General features: G+C 36.4%; 1 protein-coding gene across 8 annotated transcripts in view; it reads left to right on the forward strand.

The window, feature by feature from the left end:
- CEP170 (centrosomal protein 170) overlaps nt 1–18,964 on the forward strand; it is a 95,676-nt gene extending 76,712 nt beyond the window's left edge. For 2 of the 8 annotated variants that reach the window (XM_077175758.1, XM_077175762.1), the window contains 7 exons: nt 1,234–1,468; nt 6,032–6,209; nt 7,635–7,802; nt 8,087–8,175; nt 12,731–12,824; nt 15,604–15,655; nt 16,599–18,964. In XM_077175758.1, coding sequence (XP_077031873.1) covers nt 1,234–1,468; nt 6,032–6,209; nt 7,635–7,802; nt 8,087–8,175; nt 12,731–12,824; nt 15,604–15,655; nt 16,599–16,885 — 1,103 coding nt within the window. In that variant the 3' untranslated portion in view covers nt 16,886–18,964. The remainder of the gene's footprint in view (nt 1–1,233; nt 1,469–6,031; nt 6,210–7,634; nt 7,803–8,086; nt 8,176–12,730; nt 12,825–15,603; nt 15,656–16,598) is intronic. The other 6 variants (XM_054630023.2, XM_077175760.1, XM_077175761.1 and 3 more) reach the window with 6 other exon arrangements.
- Nucleotides 18,965–22,921: the final 3,957 nt, after the last annotated feature.

The raw sequence follows: 22,921 nt of genomic DNA on the forward strand, positions 1-22,921 counted from the left end.
TTAGAAAATTTAAAAAAAGTAGAACTAGACATCATTTGAAACCCATATTTAAACCTGAAAAAATTGCACCAGCACATGTTTGTTTTCAGCAGTTGAAACTTCATTATTTGTATGAGGGAAGGGATGTAAGCTTATACACCAATGTAATATTCTACATACCATAATCTTTGCATTACACAAAAATTACTTCCATTATTTGTTACTTAAATTCATATTGATGTATACTTCATTTGTAATGCTCATTTTTTAATGTATCAGGAGAAATCATTATTAGTTCTTGAATTTTTTAATGCTAAAAACCAGTTTACATCATTTCGTTCTATATTTTTCAGTCACCAATAGGTGCTGACACACTTACTTCATTTTCTGCAGTACTTAAAGAGCCTCATGAATGTCAATGAATTTGGGGTATTAAATCCCCTGCAACAATTTAGCAGGCTGTGGTGATGAGGATTTCTTTACACTTGGTGGTATCTCTTCCTGCTGGAAATGTCTGAGGACAGCACATCTGAAATCCATTTTCTAGACTTTAATAATTCATAAGGGGACAAGAGTCTCCTGCTTAGTTCCAGTTCTCCTGTACTTCAGGCTGTATAATGCTTTATGTGCTGCGTGTCAGAATATTTACTTCTTTCTCTGAGGCTGCTTTTCTTACGGATCTGCTGCAGATTTGCATATATTAATTTTATATATTCTTTTTCTGTACTAAACACATAAGCATAGAATCATTAAGGTTGGAAAAGACCTACACATCATCTGGGAATTTTATGCTTTCCGTACGTAAGCATGCATTCCAGGCTTGGTGCCAGCTCCATCCCTCCTTCATATCTCCTCATTTTCTTTATTGTGTATCACATAAACCTTGGATGAAATTTGGGAAAAAATCTGCAGAAAAAGTGCAATCTGACTATATACTTAAATGTTAATGAATTGGGCCCTTGTTTTGTAGTACAGTTTGTTTGAGCTCATACACAATCACTGGCTTTTACATCTTACTTTACTCATCACTATACAAAGAGCATTAGTTTTATGTTTTTATTAATCAATATTTTTTATTTAACTACTACAAATTCTGTAGCTTTCTTTTAAAGATGTAGTAAATAAACCTTTTGTGAGGTACCTGGGGATGGATAATAAATAGCTGTGTATTTTTTGTGATGTTACTGAAATAATGCTGTTTTCTCTTATTAAAGACGCCATAATAATTCTTTTTTAATAATTAAACTAATTTAGTAAGTGCAAGATGGAGGCGCTTTCCTACAGATTATGCTTCCACCTCAGAAGATGAGTTCGGATCAAACCGTAATTCCCCTAAACATACCCGTCTGCGTACCTCTCCAGCCCTGAAAACCGCGCGACTGCAGAGCGCTGGGACAGCAGCTCAAAGCAGCAACACCTTCAAGCACAGGATAAAGGAGCAGGAAGACTACATTCGTGACTGGACTGCCCACCGGGAAGAGATAGCAAGGTTGGTTTGAAAGGAGTGCTCCCAAAGTAACAGAGTTTGTACCCAGGTGCACATAGAGGACAAAGGGAGCTGATGGATTTGCTCTGTCACTCCTTACTGCTTTCCTTCACTCACTGAATGGGTTACTTAAAATTCTTCTTACGAGAGAAGTGTCTGGCCGGCAGAACACTCACACCACCTGCACATCTCTTTTTAGTGGAAATTGATAGTAACTTCTGATTTATGATAGCCAAATCCCAGAAGATGAACTTTCAGTTGCATTATTGGGACTTGCAGAGGTACTTGGAGTATTTCCCAAGGCTGAAGTGTATGTGATTTTTACTACCTTTACATATTAAGATAAAATTTCAGATCAATCACAGGTGACAGAGAGAGAAAAAAGTAAGCTTTGAAGTGTGAGAGACCATGTTCTCATTTTCATTTTTGATTTATCAGGACATTATTTCATGTTAGGTACTTTCTGATTTAAGTCATGCGTATTCACCAAAAAGGATTTTTTTTTTTTGTTGCAAGTCCATGAGATTAGTATATCAATACCTCTGTCATTGCTGGCACTACTCTGCTTCAGGTGAACCAAGGCAAAGTTAGTTGCACATTCTGGTAACCAATTAATGCCGTATCATGCAACACCCAGCAGTGAAAACTTCAGAGATCTTGCACAAGCATGTAAATGTTATTTGATACTTAGATGTTGTCAGTGTTCAGGTTCCAGAGATTTTCAAAGAACTTAATTTGGAAGCCTAAACAAGAAATATTCTTTCCTTTTAAGATTAGTTTTAATAGTGTAGAGTATTTTCTTAATACTGTGGAAGTGTTTTGCTTAGTGTGAGTAATTATTCCTGATTTTGGTAATATTTTTCAACATTTGTTTTTCTGTTGTGATGTGTGCAAAAGGAAGATGTAGTGACCTGAGAGACACACAGAATATACCTAAGGGAGTCTCATAGTATCTGGACAAATAATGAAATAAATATTTTCAAAATAATCTTCCTAGAACATCTCTTTCTTTTCAGAAGTCTGAAGTTAGAGATGGTTATAGGAAGGACTGTGTGTATATGGGAAAAATAATTGATAGCCATAGCATATTAGTTCCTCCTGATAACTAGTACTGCTGAACCTCTACTTCAGTGAAACTTTTTGATATGTTTTGCCCATCTAAGATAGATTGATCCTGGACATAATTGATGATTCAGTCTAAATCATTTGATGGTTAGGTTTGCAGGTTTTTCTCTTCCCTTGGGATTCTTACCCTTTCCTACATTTATGTATTGGCTTTAAAATTTGTTTTAAAGGCTGTGTACTTATCCTATGTCTTCAGCTTTATTTTCAGTTGAATTGCTGAGAGGCTCAAATCAGTACTGCCAAATTTTTAGGTTTATTTTTAGGTTTATGCAGGTTTTACACAACCTGCATTAAATGAACTTATCTAAGGTAAAGAAAAGTAGCATTTAGCATCTGAGAAATTCCAAGTTACTGTCATCTGTTGTCACTGCTTCCAATACCAGTTTTAGCTTCTGCTGAGGGCATTTGCTGTAGGTCACTAGTTCATCCTTTCTGTGTCTCCATATCTTTGTAGTGATTGACATTTTTGCTCCCTTGGCTTTAATTTTAGCTTCTGTCCTCTATAAGAAACTTTTTGTTTCTGCTCCTGTTTCCTTGCTAACTATAGGGTCTATTATTGCCTGCCCTGGTTTTTTTTCCATCCCAGCCATTAGTCCAGCCCCTATGTTCAAGGTTCCTTCAACTCTACTCAGAGTTTTAAAAAAATTAAGATGGCTATATGCTCTCATTAAAATTAGTTGATTTATTTTTGTTGTTGTTGAATAACTGATTAGATTGTAAGGATAAGCCTTTCATAAAATACATGTGTAGCAGAAAGTAGCGTAGAAACCGTACAGCAAAAATTTCTTTGCATCTGTGTTACCATCATACTGTGTTTTAATGACTCCATGACTGCCACAGTATGCACTTTTCACAGACTTCAGGATTTACAGATGTTAATAAAACTGAAAATTTGAAAGAGGTATTTAGAGAAACTTCCTGGAATAACTAAACTTGATTTAAAGCACTTTGACACGGAGAGAATTTATACCCTCAGAATAATGGGAGCTTCACAAATATTTTATTTAAGGATGTTAAAGTATTGTTACAAAATCCACTGAATAAGTAAAGGAAGTGTAACATAGCAGACTAAGCATAAAAATGTTTTTAGTAATCCAGTAGTTCAGCACTATTACAGATATCTTAGAAGTATTCCTATTTCCTTGTATTTTTTTCTAACACTGGGTATTCTTTCACTACAGGTAAATAAGAACTAGAGTTCCAGGCTTGGAAAGGTGGTCATGCTCTCTCCATCCCAAGCCATGTGTTCTCACCTTATCCTATGTGCTGGAAACTGAGTCTGTCCCCTTTTTAGCTGTGTAGCTGCCTGAGTCTGCTCACCAAGTGAATCTAAAGTAGTATTTCCTGGAGTGGCTTGAGGGATTTAGGGAATTTGAGGTTTATTAGTTCTGCCTCCATGAATTGATTTGCCTTGTATGCTTGCTAGGTCTGATGCAGGAAGCAGTAGGTCTGCAAGGCAGCCTACAGTTGTAGTAGAGTAAATAGTGTGCACCTAGAGCCTCAGTCTCTTGTCCCTGATTGCACAAAGCATACTGCTTGTACTTAAGCAAAAATTTATGCTTCTGAAAGTTAACATAGAATTACTTGAAAACTTCATAAGTCAGGCTCAGCTCACAGCTGGTTTCTAATATTCTTTTTCACCGTGCTTCTCATTTACTGCTCTATATTGTTTCTATACAGGAATGTAATTGAGTACTGAACTATAGCTTACTTTCACATAGGAAATTATTCCAGATTTTGTTCACATGACTGATATTTGACTGTGATAATTATCTGGTTTTTGCCATCAATGTTAGAGTTGTTTGTCCTGATACTTCTGGGATTGTTTGAGTTAATTTTTATGTAGAGATCTGACACTTTATGCAATTTTGATTTCTTGCTAAGAACTCAGATGAAGTGGTTGTGTCATGTTGAAACATTGCTGATTTCTTTGAAGAGTTAAGTCTTCATGAATAGATGCTACTTTTGATTATGGTGTTTAATGATGTTTCTCTTCTGAAAAATTTGCTGATAATTGAAGTCTCCTAGTTTTATTTTCTTCACAACTACTGATTAAATACCAGAATTTGTCCCAGAAAATCAAATGTGAATAGTTGCAACTTTTCTATTTAAGGAAAAAGTTAGACAATTGTATGACACAAAAAAGTAGCTCTTTTAGGGTATCTACTACTAAGAATGTTGGACTTTGAATGGCATGTGTAAATTGCCATATATTTGTCTACAGCCTTCTTCCAATTATATGTGTATAATATATTTTATTATAATATACTTTATTGTGGATTGCTGATGATTAGCCACAAAATCCAGTGTTGGAATTTGGCTGGAGATTTCTCTAGTTATGTTTGCCTTTCTAGTTGAAATTCTGTTCACTTAATCTTAAGCTATCTCTAGGCCAGTGGTGTCCATTGTTTTTGACTTGAAGACAAAGTGAAAATTAAGAGTAGAAGGAAGCTCACCTTGAGCAATCAACCTCTGTGGAGCCCAGGGTGTGTCACTGTCATGTGGCTGTGCACCTCCTTCCACTTGAGCAGTGGGTGCTGTTTGTGTCACCGAGTCCTCCGTGGCGCAGAAGTGGCACTGTCACCTTCTGTGCCTTCGGTGCTGTCAGGCAGAAGTGTGAAAGGGGATCACTTAGCAGTCTGCTCTTCTCAAATCTGTGATCCAAGCTGGAGATTCAGGGTGCCATAATGGCTTTTAGCTTTTGCTTTGTGGGGGTTTTTGTCTTGTTCCCTCCTTCTTTTGGGGTGTTCTGGGGAGGAGTAGCACAAGCAGAGCAAGCCAGAGCTAAGCTGGTTTTTTGATGCGCTGAATCAAAAGCAAAGAAAAGGACTCTTAGGCTGAGAATTCAGCTGTATTTTTGTAATGCTATCATACCCAGGTTTTAAAGGTATGTTGTATTTTTGCCACCGAAAATATTTCTTGATTACATTTGGGGATTTAGGGTATTGGTCTGGAATTTCAGACCCATAAGCAGCTTGATCTGAGTGAGGTGAGGAAATGCTAGAAGTTCAGAAGTCCTGAAAACGTTTTTTTTCAAGTAGGCAAACTAAGGTACAAATTAAATGATTTCTGAGCATTTCAGATTTACTGCCATGTTACACAGCTCATCTGTGCAGTATTTTCAGCATACTTCCTATGCATCCTCTGTGTTGGATATACTGCACATTGCATGTATCTGTCTGAATCCTAGGAAGAAAAAAAGGATACTCTGTCTTTTGAGATCACCTTTCACCTTCTTCCTCTAGAAAGGCATGCTGTTAAAAGCTTCAGTCAAAATTTGCTTTTATGGCTCTACAAGTAATCTTTCTGTTTAAAAAGGCATGCAGCTTTTCATAGCATGGTCATCAGGAGCTTGAACTTACAACCTCAAAGGCTGCAGATTGGGCTCTACTGGCCCAAAAGTGTTTGCAGGGGTGAATGTAACACTCTCTTTATTACTAGGATCAGTCAAGATCTGGCTCTCATCGCACGGGAAATCAACGATGTAGCAGGAGAGATAGATTCAGTGACTTCATCAGGCACTGCCCCCAGTACCACAGTAAGCACTGCTGCCACCACCCCTGGCTCTGCCATAGACACTAGAGAAGAGGTAGGAGATCTTCATGGAGAAATGCATAAGGTTCTTCCTTTTCTTTATTTCTTTTGCTTTTAGCATTTTGCATAGCCTTTTTAGTTACTCCATTCAACCCGTATGCATGATCTCAACCTTTTTTTTTCATTTGAAGTTCCTTTACATTTCAACAAACAACCCAGGAGTTATTTTGTGAACATAGCTTGTCAAAAGGATGCATACTATCTGTCTGTCTCTTTTTTTCCACGAAACATAGGACAAGGTAGTTATTTGTTTTTTGCTTGTCTGTAGCCTTAGATACTGTTGGACGGTATCTAAGTGCATTTAAAGACACTAGTGTGTATGCACAACTATATATAAATGTATACATTTAATTCTTTGCTTAGCTATTAAAAACAAAAAAGTCCCTCTTTTCACAGGTGACATAAAACTTTCATCTTCTGAATACTGAAAAACTTAGGTACCATCAGTTAACTTTAGACTTTCTTTCTTAATAACATTGCCAAAAACTGCCTTTAAATAAGTTTGCTTTCTGCTTCTAATAATTCTTATTTTCTTGCCTACCTCTGGTGTGCTGTTCTATGAATATATTGACTAACGTTTTCTAGTAATCATCACAGGTCTAATGCTGGTAAACATGTTAATCTGAATTTAAGTCATCACTTTCTATCATGTTACAGTTCGCCATAATAATGTGTTGTAAATGTTTAATGCATTTTTTCTTCATAGTATTCCTTTCAAAATGTGTTTTATTCATTTTTGTGTGCATAAATTTTGGTTAATACACTAGTGTACTGTGGTTAGTTTAATACTGTCTCTTTCTGTGGAAAAAAAGATATAAACAGCAACAAGAAATCTGTGAGCTGGGTACTCAGAAAAATTATAAATGCACTCACATAGATTTTGGGTTTAATTCTCATAGACTGTGGTTAAACTTTAAAGAAGTAAAATGCTCTTTTTCTCAGATCCAATTAGATCACTCCAAATTTTTTTTATCATTAAATAATTATTTTCTTCTTCAAAAAATACAATGCATTGTGTACATACTGCAGGTGGCAGTATCTCCTTTAGGTAGTGTAAGTCTTTCTGTAACACTATGACTTATTTGGAAAAAAACCCTAAATCTCGGAGTACTCTTCTCAATTCCACAGATATGTTCCATTAATCAAAGGAATTAATTATTCAGTACCAGTTTATAGGTAGCTATTATGTTACCTGCCCATAAGGAAAATTTCAGTGGGCTAGTCTAAATTTGCCATGTATGTCTAGCATTTAAAAAAAACCCCAAATCTTGTTCATTTGTACAAGATATTTTTACATAAGAGATGCATCATTTTATACTATAGAAGACAACAGAATGATTATTATTTGATAGACATCTTAGAAACTGTTTCGGGAGAAAAAACCCCAGTAATCTGATTTTTGGATGTGTCCAGTAGATTTCATGAACTTCATTTTTCTTTTATCCCGCAGTTGGTGGACCGAGTATTTGATGAAAGTCTCAATTTTAGAAAAATCCCTCCAATAGTGCATGCGAAACCCCCGGAAGGGAATGGTCGGCCTAGTGATGCCAGACCTCAGCTGACAGAGGCCCTCGATCCCCCAACAATTACCCGCAGAAGGACTTGGAGCAGAGATGAAGTGAGCACACAACAGGATTCTCTCTAAGAATGTGTCAATTTTAAGCTTTTGCAATTATCTCCCCACTTAATATTCTAGACATTATCCTGCCTTTCCTACCTCTAGCAGGTGGCATTAATATTTGAAAAAATGATGTATTATTTTATCGGCAAAATGTTCAAATATCATTGTATATGATGCTATCTAAAACATAAGCAAGATTTTTTATAGTTAAAGATACCAAAATATGTTGAGTTGTTACTATTAAACTAATAATATCCTTTTTTATTAAAAACTTATTGCAGGTTATGGGGGACAGTTTGCTGTTGTCCTCAGTCTTCCAGTTTTCTCGCAAGATAAGACAATCCATAGACAAAACAGCTGGCAAAATCAGGTGGGTTGTTAAAAATTGCTGTTGTTGCTGAAAATATCTGTTCCCATCAACATTCCCAGCAGTAAAAAAAAATATATATAATAATCACAGAGGAAATGTACATAGTAGAAGCTTGTCTTTTAAAAAAGCACTGTTACCTATGGCATTTTTAGCATTCAGAAGGATTTGGAATGAATACTTTTTCCATTATTCCTTCTGTTTATTTCACTTTATGTGAAGAGAAATATCAGAAAAGTTTACATGGACAGAACAACATCCAGCAGAGGAGCTCTTCCAACATACGCAATACTGTACAAAATCTACCCAACCTCTGTGCAAGTCTTGTAAAACTCCCTTCCTTAAAAGATAAGGTTAAAATGTTGCTGAACTCTAACATTGGGCCCTATAGGCTTGCCAGGTTGTTGTAGGGATTTTGCATTTTAGAAGAAAAAACTAATTAGACAGAGGAGAGCTGTTTCAGTAAATCCTTCTGAAAAACAGCTTGCTCTGGAGACAATGTGATTCCTATTGATTTCTAAAACAACAGATGTAGCCACCTCTAATTTTTAATTGAAAATTCCTGCTTAAATAGTTAGATTCCTTCATAAGATGTCATAGTAGTTAAGAGGAAGTGTAGACATGTCAATAATAGTAATATGTTGCTCTACTGACAGTCCCATTTAACTTCATTATGTGAGTGTAAAACCAGTTGTGACCACTTTGGTTGACAAGAATAAAAGAAAATTCATAATACAAAGTTCAGGGTTGTATATTTCTTATGTTTTTCATGTCTTTGTGCCATTAATAACTTAAAAATAAGAAGTCTTTGGCTTAATGCATAATTTTCTGAATGTGAGAAAATATTAGGTCTGGAATTGATTGGTTTGTTTAGGAAGTGTCAGATATTGGAATATTAGATGAGTGACAGACTAAACAACAAAAATGTATGTCAGAATAGGATGATGTAACCAGTAAAAGCAGCAAAATACTAATATATCTGAAGATTCTATTCTCATGGGATTACCAGAAAATATTTGGCCATAGAAATCAAGAAGAAAAATAATAATCTATATAAATCAGTTAACACTGTAGGTTTACTGCCATTTCTAGTCCTGCTATTTCTACTAGGAAAAGTATCACCAAGTGAAGAATCAATTATTTAAAAGCCTGTAACTCATTTTAATTATCCTATTCTAAGGAATTTTGTGTGTTGTTTTTACTGGTGATTAACAGTTAACGTTAAATTGAGGTCTTACACATTTCTGATTAATTTTCTGATCTTAAAAAGTAAGTCAGCTACTAATAAATGCAATAATAATGTGCTAATGTATGATATAAATACAAGCATACCTACAAATATTTTATACATACTCAAAGAAAGGGGAATTTTTTTTTTCTATAAAAATGCAGTAAACTTCCATTTATAAGGAATTACTTGGCCTTTTCCCCAGGGCCGTGTTGAAAACTTTCTTTTCCTCTGAATGGGTTAGAATAATATGATGTTATTCATAATTTCATTAATATTTTGAATCAGAAAAACAGCATTACTTTTAATATTGCTTTTAGGGAGTGCCTATTACAGATTTTTACCTTAGCTTTATTTTGAAATACATGAGTTCAGCCAACTGGTGTGCTGCTATTCCTCTTTCTGGACTTAAGCCAGTTAAAATTTTTGACCAGAATAATTACAATATCTTCATAAGGGGGGTGCTCCAGCCCTCTGATCATCTTCATGGCCCTTCTCTGGACTCCCTCCAACAGGTCCATGTCCTTCTTATGTTGTGAACTCCAGAGCTGGATGCAGCACTCCAGGTGGGGTCTCAGCACAGCAGAGGGGCAGGATCCCTGCTGGCCACTCTGTTTGATGCAGCTCAGGATAGAATTGGGTTTCTGGGCTGTGAGTGCCCATGGCTGGGTCATGTCCAGCCTCATCCACCAGCACTCCCAAGTCCTTCTCCCCAGGGCTGCTCTCCATCCATTCTCTACCTAAGAGAAGCCTGTGCTTGTGCTTTTATATGTTACAATGAGTTTGCAGGAGTTTTCACAGATTGTGAGGGAAAGATCTAAGTAGGTTTTGTGGTGAGAAGATCTGCAGTTTTATCAGTGCTCTGCAATGTGAGTGCAGTGCCATTGGCTTGTCTTGTAGCAGGCAAGTTCCTCTTGAGCCAGGCAAAATCTTGGCAAAGCAGTCACAGCAGGGGAGGTACTGCCTGTTGGCCTCTGCTGTTTGCTGGGCATCCTGCAAAGTGCACTGAAAGAAAAATGGGGATTGAGCACAATCAAGTAAGGTTTACCTCAGAAAGCAGGGAAAAGCAAGAGAAGAAGGCAATTGGCATTTATGAATATATTAACTTGAAAAATATGTTTAGAAAGGGGAATAGCAAAGAAGACACAGATGATGATCCCCCAGGAATTTAAAAATACCTAAATGAAGTGTTCAAAAAGATAAAGTAAAAAAGGAAATAGGCTTCCTAAGTTTATAGTAAAAACAAATTGGCTGTCCACTTTACAGTTTAAATAATAAAAGTTTCAAATTTTCTAATTAACGCTTTCATTTTGTTCCATTCTTTTTTAATAAAGTGACCAATGAAATGAGAACCTTTCAAATTTTAGAAGAGAAGAACATTAGCTCTAAAAACACCACATAGAGAAGCAAAGGCACTAATCACATACATCAGGATAGGATTATTTTAACAGAACATGGCAAGAAGGTAAATAAAAAAATCACACAATATCACAATAGCTTTTTTTTTTTTTTTTTGCTAGTGATGTTTACTGCTAAATAAAGCCTTATTTTCTATGTTCCTGCTGATTTCCAGGTGATATAAATGCTATTATATTAGAGAAAGTATAACTGCATAAGATTGTCTGTATACTGAATAAATATTTCCAGAAGTTGCTTTTTTAAAAATGATGATCCTGTAAAGGACTTCATTGTCTCTGCTTTATTTTCTTCTCTTTTTTTTAAATGTGTATTTGAACTCCTCAATGAAAAGCATGTACTAAATTTTCCATTGTATCTGAAATTTTTGGTATCCAGGCTGTATGACTTTGCAAGCTTTTTCACTCCCTGCCAAAACATGAAAAAATTGCCAGACCTCTGATGATGAACTTTTTCAAAAGATGATGACCTAGTTAAGGCCTTAACATGTTTCCTGCTTTCTTCACTGCACTTCTGATTACTTTTAGTTTATTTATTTATTCCTTCCCCAAGAAAAAGTGTGTATTAATGTTTACTCCTTGTAAGCTTTGTACGTGAATAAACCCAAGTCTGGCAGAAGTTGTCACTTGCCTCCATCCCATGACATTTTGTCATCAAAGTAGCACTTCCTCACAGTGAAACCTCTGACATAAATACATTCCAAAGCAGCAGTGAGTGAAGACCTCAAAGATAGAAGGGTTAAAGCAGCTTCTGGATGAGTTGTCTGTTACCAACATCTGTATACTGATAAAACAAGGCAGGGTACATATTTTGCAAAATTAGATAATCCTCACAGGATAATAGTGGAGAATGAAATTCCCCATCAGGTGTGCAGAACTGAAGGAAGGTGAACAGAAATGCAGTACTAAGGCTCACAGCTTTCTTTCAAATTCTTAGTCTTTATGACATCCACTGTATCATGAACTTCCAACTTAAAAATTATTTCCTCAGAGACCTAGCTACAATAATAGCTTCTTTTAAATATACTGCTCTTTGACCATTATTTGAAATTGTGTGGTTGGTTTGTTTAGCAGTTTTACTGCAGCTATTTTTGAACTTTTTAACTTTTAAATACAAATTAGAGAAGTGGATTCTGTGGTCATCATGGTGTCACTTCACAGACCTTAAATATCTGCACATTGCTTTTTTTTTTCCCTTTTCTTTTCCAATTGCACCAATGTAGAAAGTTTAAATACTGTTTATTATATGACAATAAAAACAAAAATTTTATCAAGCAGGGAAGCAAAACATAAAAGATGGGAATCTCCCACTGGGCTTTTTGGGGTTTTACAATCACGAGGGACTTTAAACATGTAGTGATATTCATACAAGTGATACTCATACTACTAGAACATATATATATATATATAAAATGTACATACATATTGAGACTTTTCAATGAAAATATTTTCTAGAAAATGCATTTTTTAAATTTCCTAAAGTGTTTTAATTTTTATTCATATAAAATACAAATGTAAAAGCTGAATTCCTTTATCTTATATTTTGCTATTATTGTAAAATGAAGTATTCATGGGGGATTTTCTCACTACAGTAAAATAGTTGGCTTTTAAAAAATATGTCAGTGCTGGAGGAAAGAACTAGCTGTATCTGTATATATACCATAAGTGATTATTTAGCTACAGAACTGCCATTTTAATGTCAATAATAATGATTTTGCTGAAAATCATGAAACCTGTATGTTTCCCTGAAAATTTAAACTGTATGGTTAGATTCCATCAGGTTTCAGATTTTATATTATATTTTCATTTAGTACTCCTTATGCTGTTTTCTCCTATCATGTTATTTAATCTTTCGGATTATTTTGTGTGGTTTTTTTTTCTATTTTAAACATACTGTTGGATTTCTTTCTTCTAGAATATTATTTAAGGACAAGGACAGAAATTGGGAGGAAATTGAAAACAAGTTACGAGCTGAAAGTGAAGTTCCTATTGTGAAAACATCAAGCATGGTATGAATAATTACCTTTTCTGGGACTGATTATGTTGCTCATCTCATGGCTAAGTAATCAGTAGAGGAATTTGGTGTTTTCAGTGACATAAGGGAAAAAATCTTTAAAAAACCTTATTTAGACACTAAGTATGTTTCAAGAATAAACCTAATCTTCAGTAATTACTAAGACTTACTGTCTTAGTAAGTAATTACTTTCTTACTGTCTCATTAAGAAACAAGTAATTGTTCAGGAGAAATTTTCAGATTAAGAATGCAATTAAAGGGATTCAAACTATCCATAGACCATCAGTACGTTTGCTTAACAAAAGGTAACAACCATTAGTTTTAATGTTAGATTGCTTTTGAATGAACTTGGTTTACAGTCTTAAAACTACTTTACCTACTAATCATTAATGCTTAATATGTAATACTTAACAGTAGTAATACTGATTATTAATATTTAGAGAAATTGTCGTGTTTTAATGCATGTGATGAAAATAATCCATAGACACATTGCAATAAAAGGATTTGTCAGTGAAAAACAATCCTGTTGGCTTTGTCTGGAAGTGGTAACCATAGGTTGCCCACCAGCACTCCAGCTGTTTTATGTAATAGCCTAATTACAGAAATCAGCTATGGTTTATGGGCTAATTCAGGCCATTTCAAGACCAGACTGTGTGACTGTGAGGGGACAGACCACATGTTGTGTCTCAGTACCCTTCTCCTCTGCTTCTAAACACAGAGCATAGGGTTTGAAAAACATCCTTGCATGAGACAGCAGGCAGAGCCCAGCTTCATTATCTATCTACAGTCTGCTGTTAAAAATATCTGCTTACAGAGGCAGGATTTTTTGTGGGAGAGAAAACTGCACAAATGTGAATACATTTCCTCTGGCATTGAACAGGTAGAACTTCTCTGTTAGCTCATCATCAGTTAGTAAACTCCTCCAGACTGATTTTTCCTGGAAGTATAAAAGACTTGGCCTGTAATTTCTGAAGAATGGTTTATTTATCAAGAGCAACAATCAGTAACTCAGTAATATAATTTAATAGATTTGCTGATAGGCTTTGTTAGGTTTTTCAAAAATTTAATCAAGTTCCTCATGGAAGTTTCTAATTTTTGAAATATTATAATATAAGAAGTTTCTCTTATCCCTCTCCAAATAAGATCCAAATTTAGTGTTTTATATTCTAAATGCCCTAATTGTGGAGGGTTAAGGTATTCTTAAAAAAGAAAAAGGTTAGTTGTACATTCATTCCTAAGTTCACCATTTTACTGAATTTTTTTCAATCTATTAAAGCATCTCACACTACTTGAAAGTTTAAGGGTTGTTCAGGGTTTTTTTGCATAGGCACTGATTTTCAAGTTCCTGCTTAGTTTTCAGAGCAATTTGTTGTTCAAATGCAGTGCCTTCTTTTACCACAGAACATTAAAAGTTAAGAAAGGACATTTGCAAGTGATGTTTGTTTTGTCCTTGGAACATTTATGTCCAGCTCAGATGGGAAATCTGCTTAAAGATAATGACTTCGTAAAGATAATCAATCTCTTTGCCACCCATGAAAATCACACTACTTAGTACAGAACAGCTTTCTGAAATGGATTAATGGTTTTCTGAAATCAGTGCCTTTGAAAGTTCTCAGCTTTAGAATACCACTGACAGCTCTTCTCAGCAGCTCGGTTAACTATTCTTCCATGTAGGATTCTTCAATTGGAGGATTTACATATTTCTAATATAAATATGCTAATTCTATAACCAGGGAGATTACTCAGGAAGTGGTCATAGCACCAAGAGTGCCAGAGTTCAAGAACCCTTGGAAAATGCTCTCAGGCTCTTGGCTTGATTCTTGGGGTGATTCTTGGAGTGTCCTGTGCAGGGCCAGGAGTTGGACTCAACGATCCTTGTCCCTTCCAGCTCAGGTTACTCTGTGGTCCTACAGCATTAGATGTGGTACATTTAATGATTGCTGTGTGGCTGTGACTGTGTTAGCAAGTAGTGCAGCCCAGTGGAGAGAAAACTGTAAGGCAGAGTGCTGTGGCCCCAGCACTGGGGTGCTGTACAAGGTCTCATGGGGACAGAACCTTGATGCAGTCATCTCACTGTCTGACTCACTTCTCTACACCCTCATAAATTACTCAGTTCCATTTAATACTGAGTTTATCCTGTAACTTCCTTTTCAAGGTCTGCTGTTACTTTGCCTGATCTCTACAGAGCTGTGGTGTCTGTGCTTGAGCAGAGGTGGCACAGGCAGATGAGCAAGGGTCAGAATGAGGCCGTGGGGATGGCAGCAGGCAGTCAGTGCAGAGGGCTCTGGCTTTCCCACTGGGACCTGGCTCTCCAGCCTCCAGCACTGCCACCCATAGCTGGGCCACCACCAGCACAGATGTTCTTGATGCCAGGAGGGACAATCCAAATAGCATAATGCAATTGGACACGTTTGGGAGAGGAATTGTTCACTCCTGAGAGATAGTTTAAATTTATTTTTCCATTCTGGAAATTTCCTTTATTTTTCCATCATGGCCTCAAGCTGGGAGAGGGAAGATAGGATAGATAGGATAAGATATTAGAAAAATATTTTTCACTGTTAAAGAGGTCAGGTCAGGAACAGATTGCCCAGGGGGGTGGTGGAGTCACCATCCCTGGAGGTGTTTAGGAGGCATCTGGATCTGGCACTGGGTGATGGTTTAGTGGAATAAGTGCTACAGTGGCAGTTCTGGGTTAACAGCTGGACTTAAAAGCTTGGGTCTCTTCCAACCTCTTCCAATTCTATGATAATGAAACATGGTTGTTTCTTTTCTAGGAAATATCATCAATATTACAGGAACTGAAACGAGTTGAGAAGCAGCTGCAAGGTACAAATCTTTTTTCACTTTTCTCTTCTGTGGTTGCTTGCTTCAATTTTTAATAGACATCCATATCTGTATATATATAACATGAAACAAAGTTACTGTGATTTATTAAAATATATTCACAGTATCAGTTATGTACATTGTTATACTATAACTGCTGATACATTTGATAAACAAACATGGCTGTTTTTTTTTAAAGCAGAAGAGTGATCATATCTTTTTATATGGGATTAGTGGTCCATGCTTATCATCATTGTGTTAGCTGTAAATTTCCTGTATTTGTTATTTTTAGTATTCAGATTTAATCTGAGATAAAATCGTGTTTTTAAAAAGAATTTTTCAAGAGGAGTCATTAACCACCTTTAGAGACAAATCAGTGATAAATGTTAGTACATATTTGGAAATAAAAAAGAGAAGTTCTGTTAAATGTTACACATATGTTAATAGTATAATAAAATGAAATGGTACTAGGTACTTCAGTTTGCCCTCACTGTGTGGATAAATGACTGCTCTTTTATACAAATTTCATTCAATCATGGAATCAGCAACTATGGCTATTTTCTGGGGGTGGGGTGGAACAAAGCATAATATAATGGTAACATTAGGGGAAAAAGCCACTTAAATTAAAACCATCCTTCTGTCCGTATGACCTAATTATAGATGGTTTATCATCTCTGTTTCCTGTCCACACATCAGTTCGTGTTTAGTTTGTGCAGTTTCATTTCATCTAAAGTTTTAATATACGTAACTGCTTTTGTATACATGTATCAGTTTACATCTGTGTTGGATATACCATTTCTTTGTCATGGGCAGCACACATAAAAACTCACATCTGTCACCATAAAAATAAAAGTGTGAGATAAGGATTTCCATATTTTTATAGTAACAGAAAATTGTATTTTTTATGCTTCTTCCCTATCCTTCTCATCTCTTCTTGACTGCTTAGCAATTAATGCCATGATTGACCCTGATGGCACCCTGGATGCTCTGAGCAACTTGGGATTCGCCAGCCCCATCTTGCCAGCTCCGCCCAAGCCGAAGTCCAGCCCTGTTTGCCAAGGCCCCCGCCCGGCAGCACAGCCAAACTGCCAGCCCGAGGCCCGGGCTGCTCGTCCCGCCACCGGCCCTGTGGCAGCCGAATTGGAAAACGCTGAATCCGAGGCAGATTTCAGCATACATTTCAATAGGTTTAACCCAGATGGGGAAGAAGAAGATGCCACCCTGCGTGAGTGACATCTCAGTGTTTGATACAAAAACCTTTCATGTGGAATGTTTAGAAATCAAGGAAAACTTATAATGTTTGTTTTTATAATTAAAAGAAAAGGCTTGGTCAAACAGCAGTTGTTTTATTAAACCAGTTTTCTTTAATTGTGATGCTTTGATTGTCACACAAATCCTTTTCAAATCATAAAGATATGCATAGATACCAGTGTAGGAAAGCAGATTGTGGCAGGTTTGCCCTTTGTGGTTGTGTGCTTTGCAAAAGAATTATTATATCAGCAGTTTTCCCTTAATAGATTTATTTCTTTTTAAAAGCCATGCAAGCAGTCTAACATTTACTGAAAACCCCAATCTCTTTGCCAAGCTGCTCTGATGAACAGACTTCCTCCTCTAAAGCTTGTACAGAACTGTTGAACAGTTATGTTTGATTCTGAATTAGATGATTTATATAGGAAACATTATCTTTGACTACAATGACACATTACTGCAAAAGTAAGACAGATTTCAGAAAGCATTCATTCTCATGTACTGGAAAATCTCAAACAGTTCTGTGGTTTATGTAACCTTGTTGCTGCGTAAATTGTCTTGGGGTTTACACATAAGTTCACATAGTATGTTTGCACTAAGATTTGCTGGGAGTGGTAGGTGAACATATCGATATCGTTGAACAGCAAGCAGTGTTTTGGTGTACATAGAAAACTGATAATACTGTCCTTGTATTATCATTACAGTGTTTTAATCCACTTTCTGAAAAGACTATTTGGCACTTTTTGATCTTCTTCAAAAGTCTTTTTGATGTTAATGAAAGTAGAAGTATTTCATATCTCATTTCTGTCCAAATCTTTGTTGAAACTAACTAGGAAATAAATTTGAACGTATAGCAGTGTGGGACATATTAAAGCATATTGAGGCAAATGGGCTCTCACAATCCAAATGCAATGTAAGCTTACAGAAGAAATTACTGTTTTTTTGGAATGATCATGAGATGTAAAATTTTCTTTAGGGATCTTGGAAATAGAGCTGTCATGATTTGCTTGATCGATAGATACACTCCCAAGCAAATGATTTTATTTGCTTCTGTATATTTTCCTGTAGTCTTGCTAGTAAAGCTGTCCTGTCTTACATATTTAAAAGGATTCTGGACGACGACTGCTAACATGGACATTTTGCTTATACCACTGAAAAGCAAGTCTATTTAAAGTTTCCTATATAAGCCTATTTTCCTTATCAGTTGTCCCAGTAACTTAACATTTGGAAATAATGAAAAAAATTAAAGTAAATTACTTTGTATTTCCAGAACACTGTAATTTGGAGGAATGTTTTTTCTGTTAAATGTAACTAATAGACTGGAATTTTCTTATGTTTGCATCAGTCTCTATATATTAAGGTTAAAGATACAGTTTTGCAGCTTTTATGAAATGGTCTTTAATATTTCAGCAATAATCCTATATGAGATTTGTTTTTAAAAACCTACTTTCTGTACGCTTTTGAATTGTACAGGCTTTCAGAAATCAGTAAAAGTTGGACCAGTTAATAAAGATGCAAAAACTTTTTTTGTAGAGATGTAAAAACAAAACCACTAATCTGTTGTATAATGGATTTCATATTTTCTTTAAAAAAAATTAAAAGCAAACAGTCTTCATGTATGACTCAATATGCTCTACTCCAGCTAACTGTGGGAGCCTGAATGACACTAGTTTACAGAGGCTACAGGAAAACTTTTTGAAGGTGCAGAAGGGCAAAAATAGATGGAAACTAGAGCTAAGTGTTGAAAATTGAGTGTACCAAACCATCACCATAATTCCTTCTTTTGTTTAATGCTTGGGAACATAATTTTTCTGCAGATTCAAGTGGAAAGTAGGAAATGGCTAGGAAGGATTAAAGGTGCAGGCTCTTCATACGAGATTCTGTTTGTGTTATTTCAGGCGTTTTTACCTTTATGTTGTGTAATAAGCATTTTGCATTACTATGTTATTATTTTGTATGGACATGTTCTCCTTATTTATTTTTGTTACATTTATTATGTATGTTATTTTGTTATATGCATTTACAACTCCATTTTTAAATAAAGTGTTTCTGGAACTTTACAAATGTGTGAATATGTAATTGAGAGCTGGGAAGTTCACACAATCTTTCTGCAGACTAACTCGCCTTTACTGAAATAGGAAATTACATTTTTTTCATAAATATCCTCTCTCCAGAAAAAGTTCTGTTATTGCCACCACTGCATCATTTATTCTGTGCTGACAGTATTGGCTCACTTTCCTGTACTCAGGTTCTTTTCCACACTTCAATTGATTTTGTGTGCAAAGCTAGAGGCAAAAATAATCCAGTATGCTAGTCACCAAACAGTGGCTCTGTTTCCCTTTGTAGAATGAAACTGAGTTTTAATGCATCTGCCAGCAGTAGCAGTAGATGGTTATCAGACTGTTTTTTCCCTCTGCTTCACATATTGGAAAACTTTACTGAATATGCTTATTTGGCTCCATGCTGGTGCCTTCTTTTCTTCTGTCCCAGGTTGGACTATGCCTGCTTTTCCTGCGAGACACTAAATTGCCTTTTTTTAGCTGGCTTCATGCAGGAACAAAACCTTGAATTTAGTAAAAGCTCCAAGCATTTCTTTCCAGGTAAAGCATTTTGGTGCTGCTGAGCTTTGCTGTGACTCAGCATCAGCCACTCTGATCTTGCTTCTGTCTATGTGTTTTTCCTTTATATCCCAGCCTGCTGGCATTAATACACCACTAGTGGCACACAGTAACACTCACTAGCCTTCAGCTGTGCAGGGGCAGGAGATTTCTGCTGCTCTTCAGAGATGCCAGTTTGGTACAGTAAAAATCATGAGAAAGTTACAAGGGCTTTTTTACTTGCACAGGACTTCTTCAAATCCCCCAGCTTCATTATCTGCTATTGTTTCCTCACTTGTTGCCAGCATCCCTCTGTCTTTGCAGAGGATAGAGGAATGCATTTCTGGGCTGTATTCTCATGTGCAGACCCTCTGATGTTTAAGCAGAAGTGTAACTCTTCCCATACAGATTTTTATAGGACTAGTCTACTTGGAGCCAAGGTTATTCAGAAGTATTTAGGAAATCCAGCCAGATGGCCTCAGTCGTGTGCTCCCTTCAGACACCACCAAGTGGTGCTGACACACCAGGACACAGGGAAAGCAGAACTCAAGCCTTTTCTGATCAGCACTGGTGGCTCCTCCCTTGGCTACATGTACTGCTAGAATTCTATACCCAACAGCTTCTTGTAATGACACTCACATCCAGCTGTAGCATACAGAAATAAACCTAAGGGCATAATTTGTGTGCCTGACCTGGTAACAGCAAGGTGGTGTTTCACTGCAGCATATACATTATACCAAAGCACCTGGTACTGCAATCTCAGGAGAGAACTCTGCCTCTTAGCAAAAACTGACTTCCAGTCAAAGCCTGTTGGAAGGCCTTTGTAATTTGACCTGGGAAGATTTTAAGCATAGGAAAGATCTACAATTACTGCTTTGGCATGTGGCCATGAAAAGCAAGAGTGTTCCTTCATGCAGGAATGTGTGAAGCATTGATGACATGGTAAAAGGAGGCCGCTCGCTACCTGCCAAGGAGATTTTATATCACCAAGTCTTTTGTATCTGAAGAGAATTACAAGGAAGAAACTTGGCCACTCACCATACAAGTTCCTTAGCTTCGTCTTGGTGAATAATCAGAGTTTTTCAAGTGTAAGAATGTCACCTCTGACTTCAAATAGAGCTCGATCTGTAAATGCTGACAGGGTTACAATCCTGGTAGTTCAGCCATGATTGCCAAATATTAAATACATCCAACAATGTCTCTTGGCAATACTGTTGAAGGAAAGCTGCCTAGTGCTGAAGAGCATTTCCAGCTGCACTAGCTCAGTAATCTTGTAAAAACAATTTTTGTTTGCAACTTGGTAAACCTTAGCTTTAGCCAGGGCTGTTCCTGCCAGTGACAGCCAACAGAGCACTGGCTGGGGAACAAGGCATTTCCTTTTCAGATTCTTTTCTCACTAGTCACATATTTGGGGAGGAAAAATGCATTTAGCAAACAAGTGGGATAATGCATCCCTGGAAATACTTTAAAGCAGGATAAGAGAACTGGAAGCCTACTGTCAAAGATCTTTACCTCTTCCAGTGAGACCACAGTTAACAGTGAACACTAAACTCAATGCTCACCTTGTCTTGCTGACAGTTTCACGAGCAATTATTATTTTTTGAAATTGTTGTCACCTCATGTCTGGGGAGAGCTCTTAAAATAAGAGGGTCTTAGAAAATGGCTTCTCTGGGGAGTCTGTATTAAAACAGGTGTTTGTAATTATTTAATACCCTTATGGCAATATAGGGCAACGTTTTCAAGTAATACTTGCCAAAATTATTCAAACGCTAAGGCCGTAGGGGGTGGAGTGAGGGGATATAGAGATTTGTTCATTTCAAGGGTAGTCCCTACATTTCCACTTACCAATTAACATGTCCTTGCTAGGTTTGCTGCTCTTGTCTATCAGTTCCTTAGGACTAGCATTTTTAGACCTATTTCAAAAGATTAATAGATGTGTTGATTAGGTTTTCTGCTACTATGGAATAGCTAAATATCAAAAATCTAAAGATTTATACATATTTTTAAATAAAAAATAACAGCTTAGAAGCAGTATTATCTTTGAACCAAACTGTGATCTTAAGAGAAAATTTTATTATTAAAATTAATTAATTAATATTTTAAACAAAAATGGGCAACATGGGATATGTAAGTTCTGTATGGAGTTGTGGACCTGTATGAAGTCAAGCAAAAAGAACAAGGGTTATTTATAAACTTACAAAAGTTACCAGGTGATTTCACATTTCATTTTTGGCATCACTTCTGGGGTAATGTGATTTATAAGTTGAGAAAAATTCATTGAGGAAAGAAACCAGATGTGGATGTGAGTTGTGGTTTAGATTATCCATGACTGATTTTGTTGAGAGATGAGGGAAATGACTGCAGATAATTCAGGAGGTTTTAAAAGTATTTAGAAATTAAATGCCTTAATAAAGTTTTTGAAGAAAATGTCATTAATGGTATTTCCCAGTATAGCAACTGATTCGTAAGTGATCAGGCAGGATACGATATTCTCAGCAGATGTGAGTGAAGTGCAGAAAATTAAGCAAACCTTTTAAAAAAACTTTTGAAAGAAATCAAAAGATAGAGATGAACAGAAGTGAAGGGGAGTGGGGCAGGAACACAGTGTCTCCATCCATGGCAGTAGGTATGACAGAACCATGGGTTGGTTCAAGGCAGCTTTAGCACAAAGGAGAACTGTAAGACGCAGGAAGCACATAAAAATTTGCCTGCAAGGATGGTACTTTGAGAGCTGGTAAGAAGCTGTGCAGGAAAAGATCTTTCCTGCTCCAAGGTGTGCCTCAGGTACAAGAAGGACAACAGCCCCCCTGCTCCTTGGCAGGGGATGGCAGCTGGAAGTACGTGGGAGTTACTGCTTACATCAATAATTATGTATTTTTTCACTCTGCAGAATAGCTGGAGTTTCTCAAATAAACCGAACAAATAGACAGCGCTTTCCTCCAAATTCATATCCCCCAGTGCAGTTTATGTTTTCCTGAAATCATTTTTGGTCTTCACAGACAAAATTTCAATAACTGACTAAAGATGCAGGTGTATAATATTGTAATCTCATTACCTGCACACTCAGAAACTCAAGTGCTAACAAAAAATTTGCTGCACAATCATGTTACTTTTTCTTTTGTTTTCATACATGGAAGGAATATACACAAACCAGGCTCCTCATGTGATTGCTGCTGTCAGTAGGATGGGCAGCTGAGCAGATGGTTGTTTAGAAAAATCCGCTTTTTAAAATGCAATTTATGCAGTATTCTGAACACCTAATAAATTGCTTTCTTCCCATCACAAATCTGAGGTATAAGTGGGGCTTTACTAATTTCTTGAGTTGATTTCCTAAGTGTACAAGCTCCTCAAATTTAGATCCTCTTCAACACCTTTGCAGGTTTAAAAATGCTGGATTATATTGAAACTCACATCTGAGGCTTCA

Source organism: Agelaius phoeniceus, chromosome 3 (genome assembly GCF_051311805.1).
Source record: "Agelaius phoeniceus isolate bAgePho1 chromosome 3, bAgePho1.hap1, whole genome shotgun sequence".
Classification (NCBI taxonomy): domain Eukaryota; kingdom Metazoa; phylum Chordata; class Aves; order Passeriformes; family Icteridae; genus Agelaius; species Agelaius phoeniceus.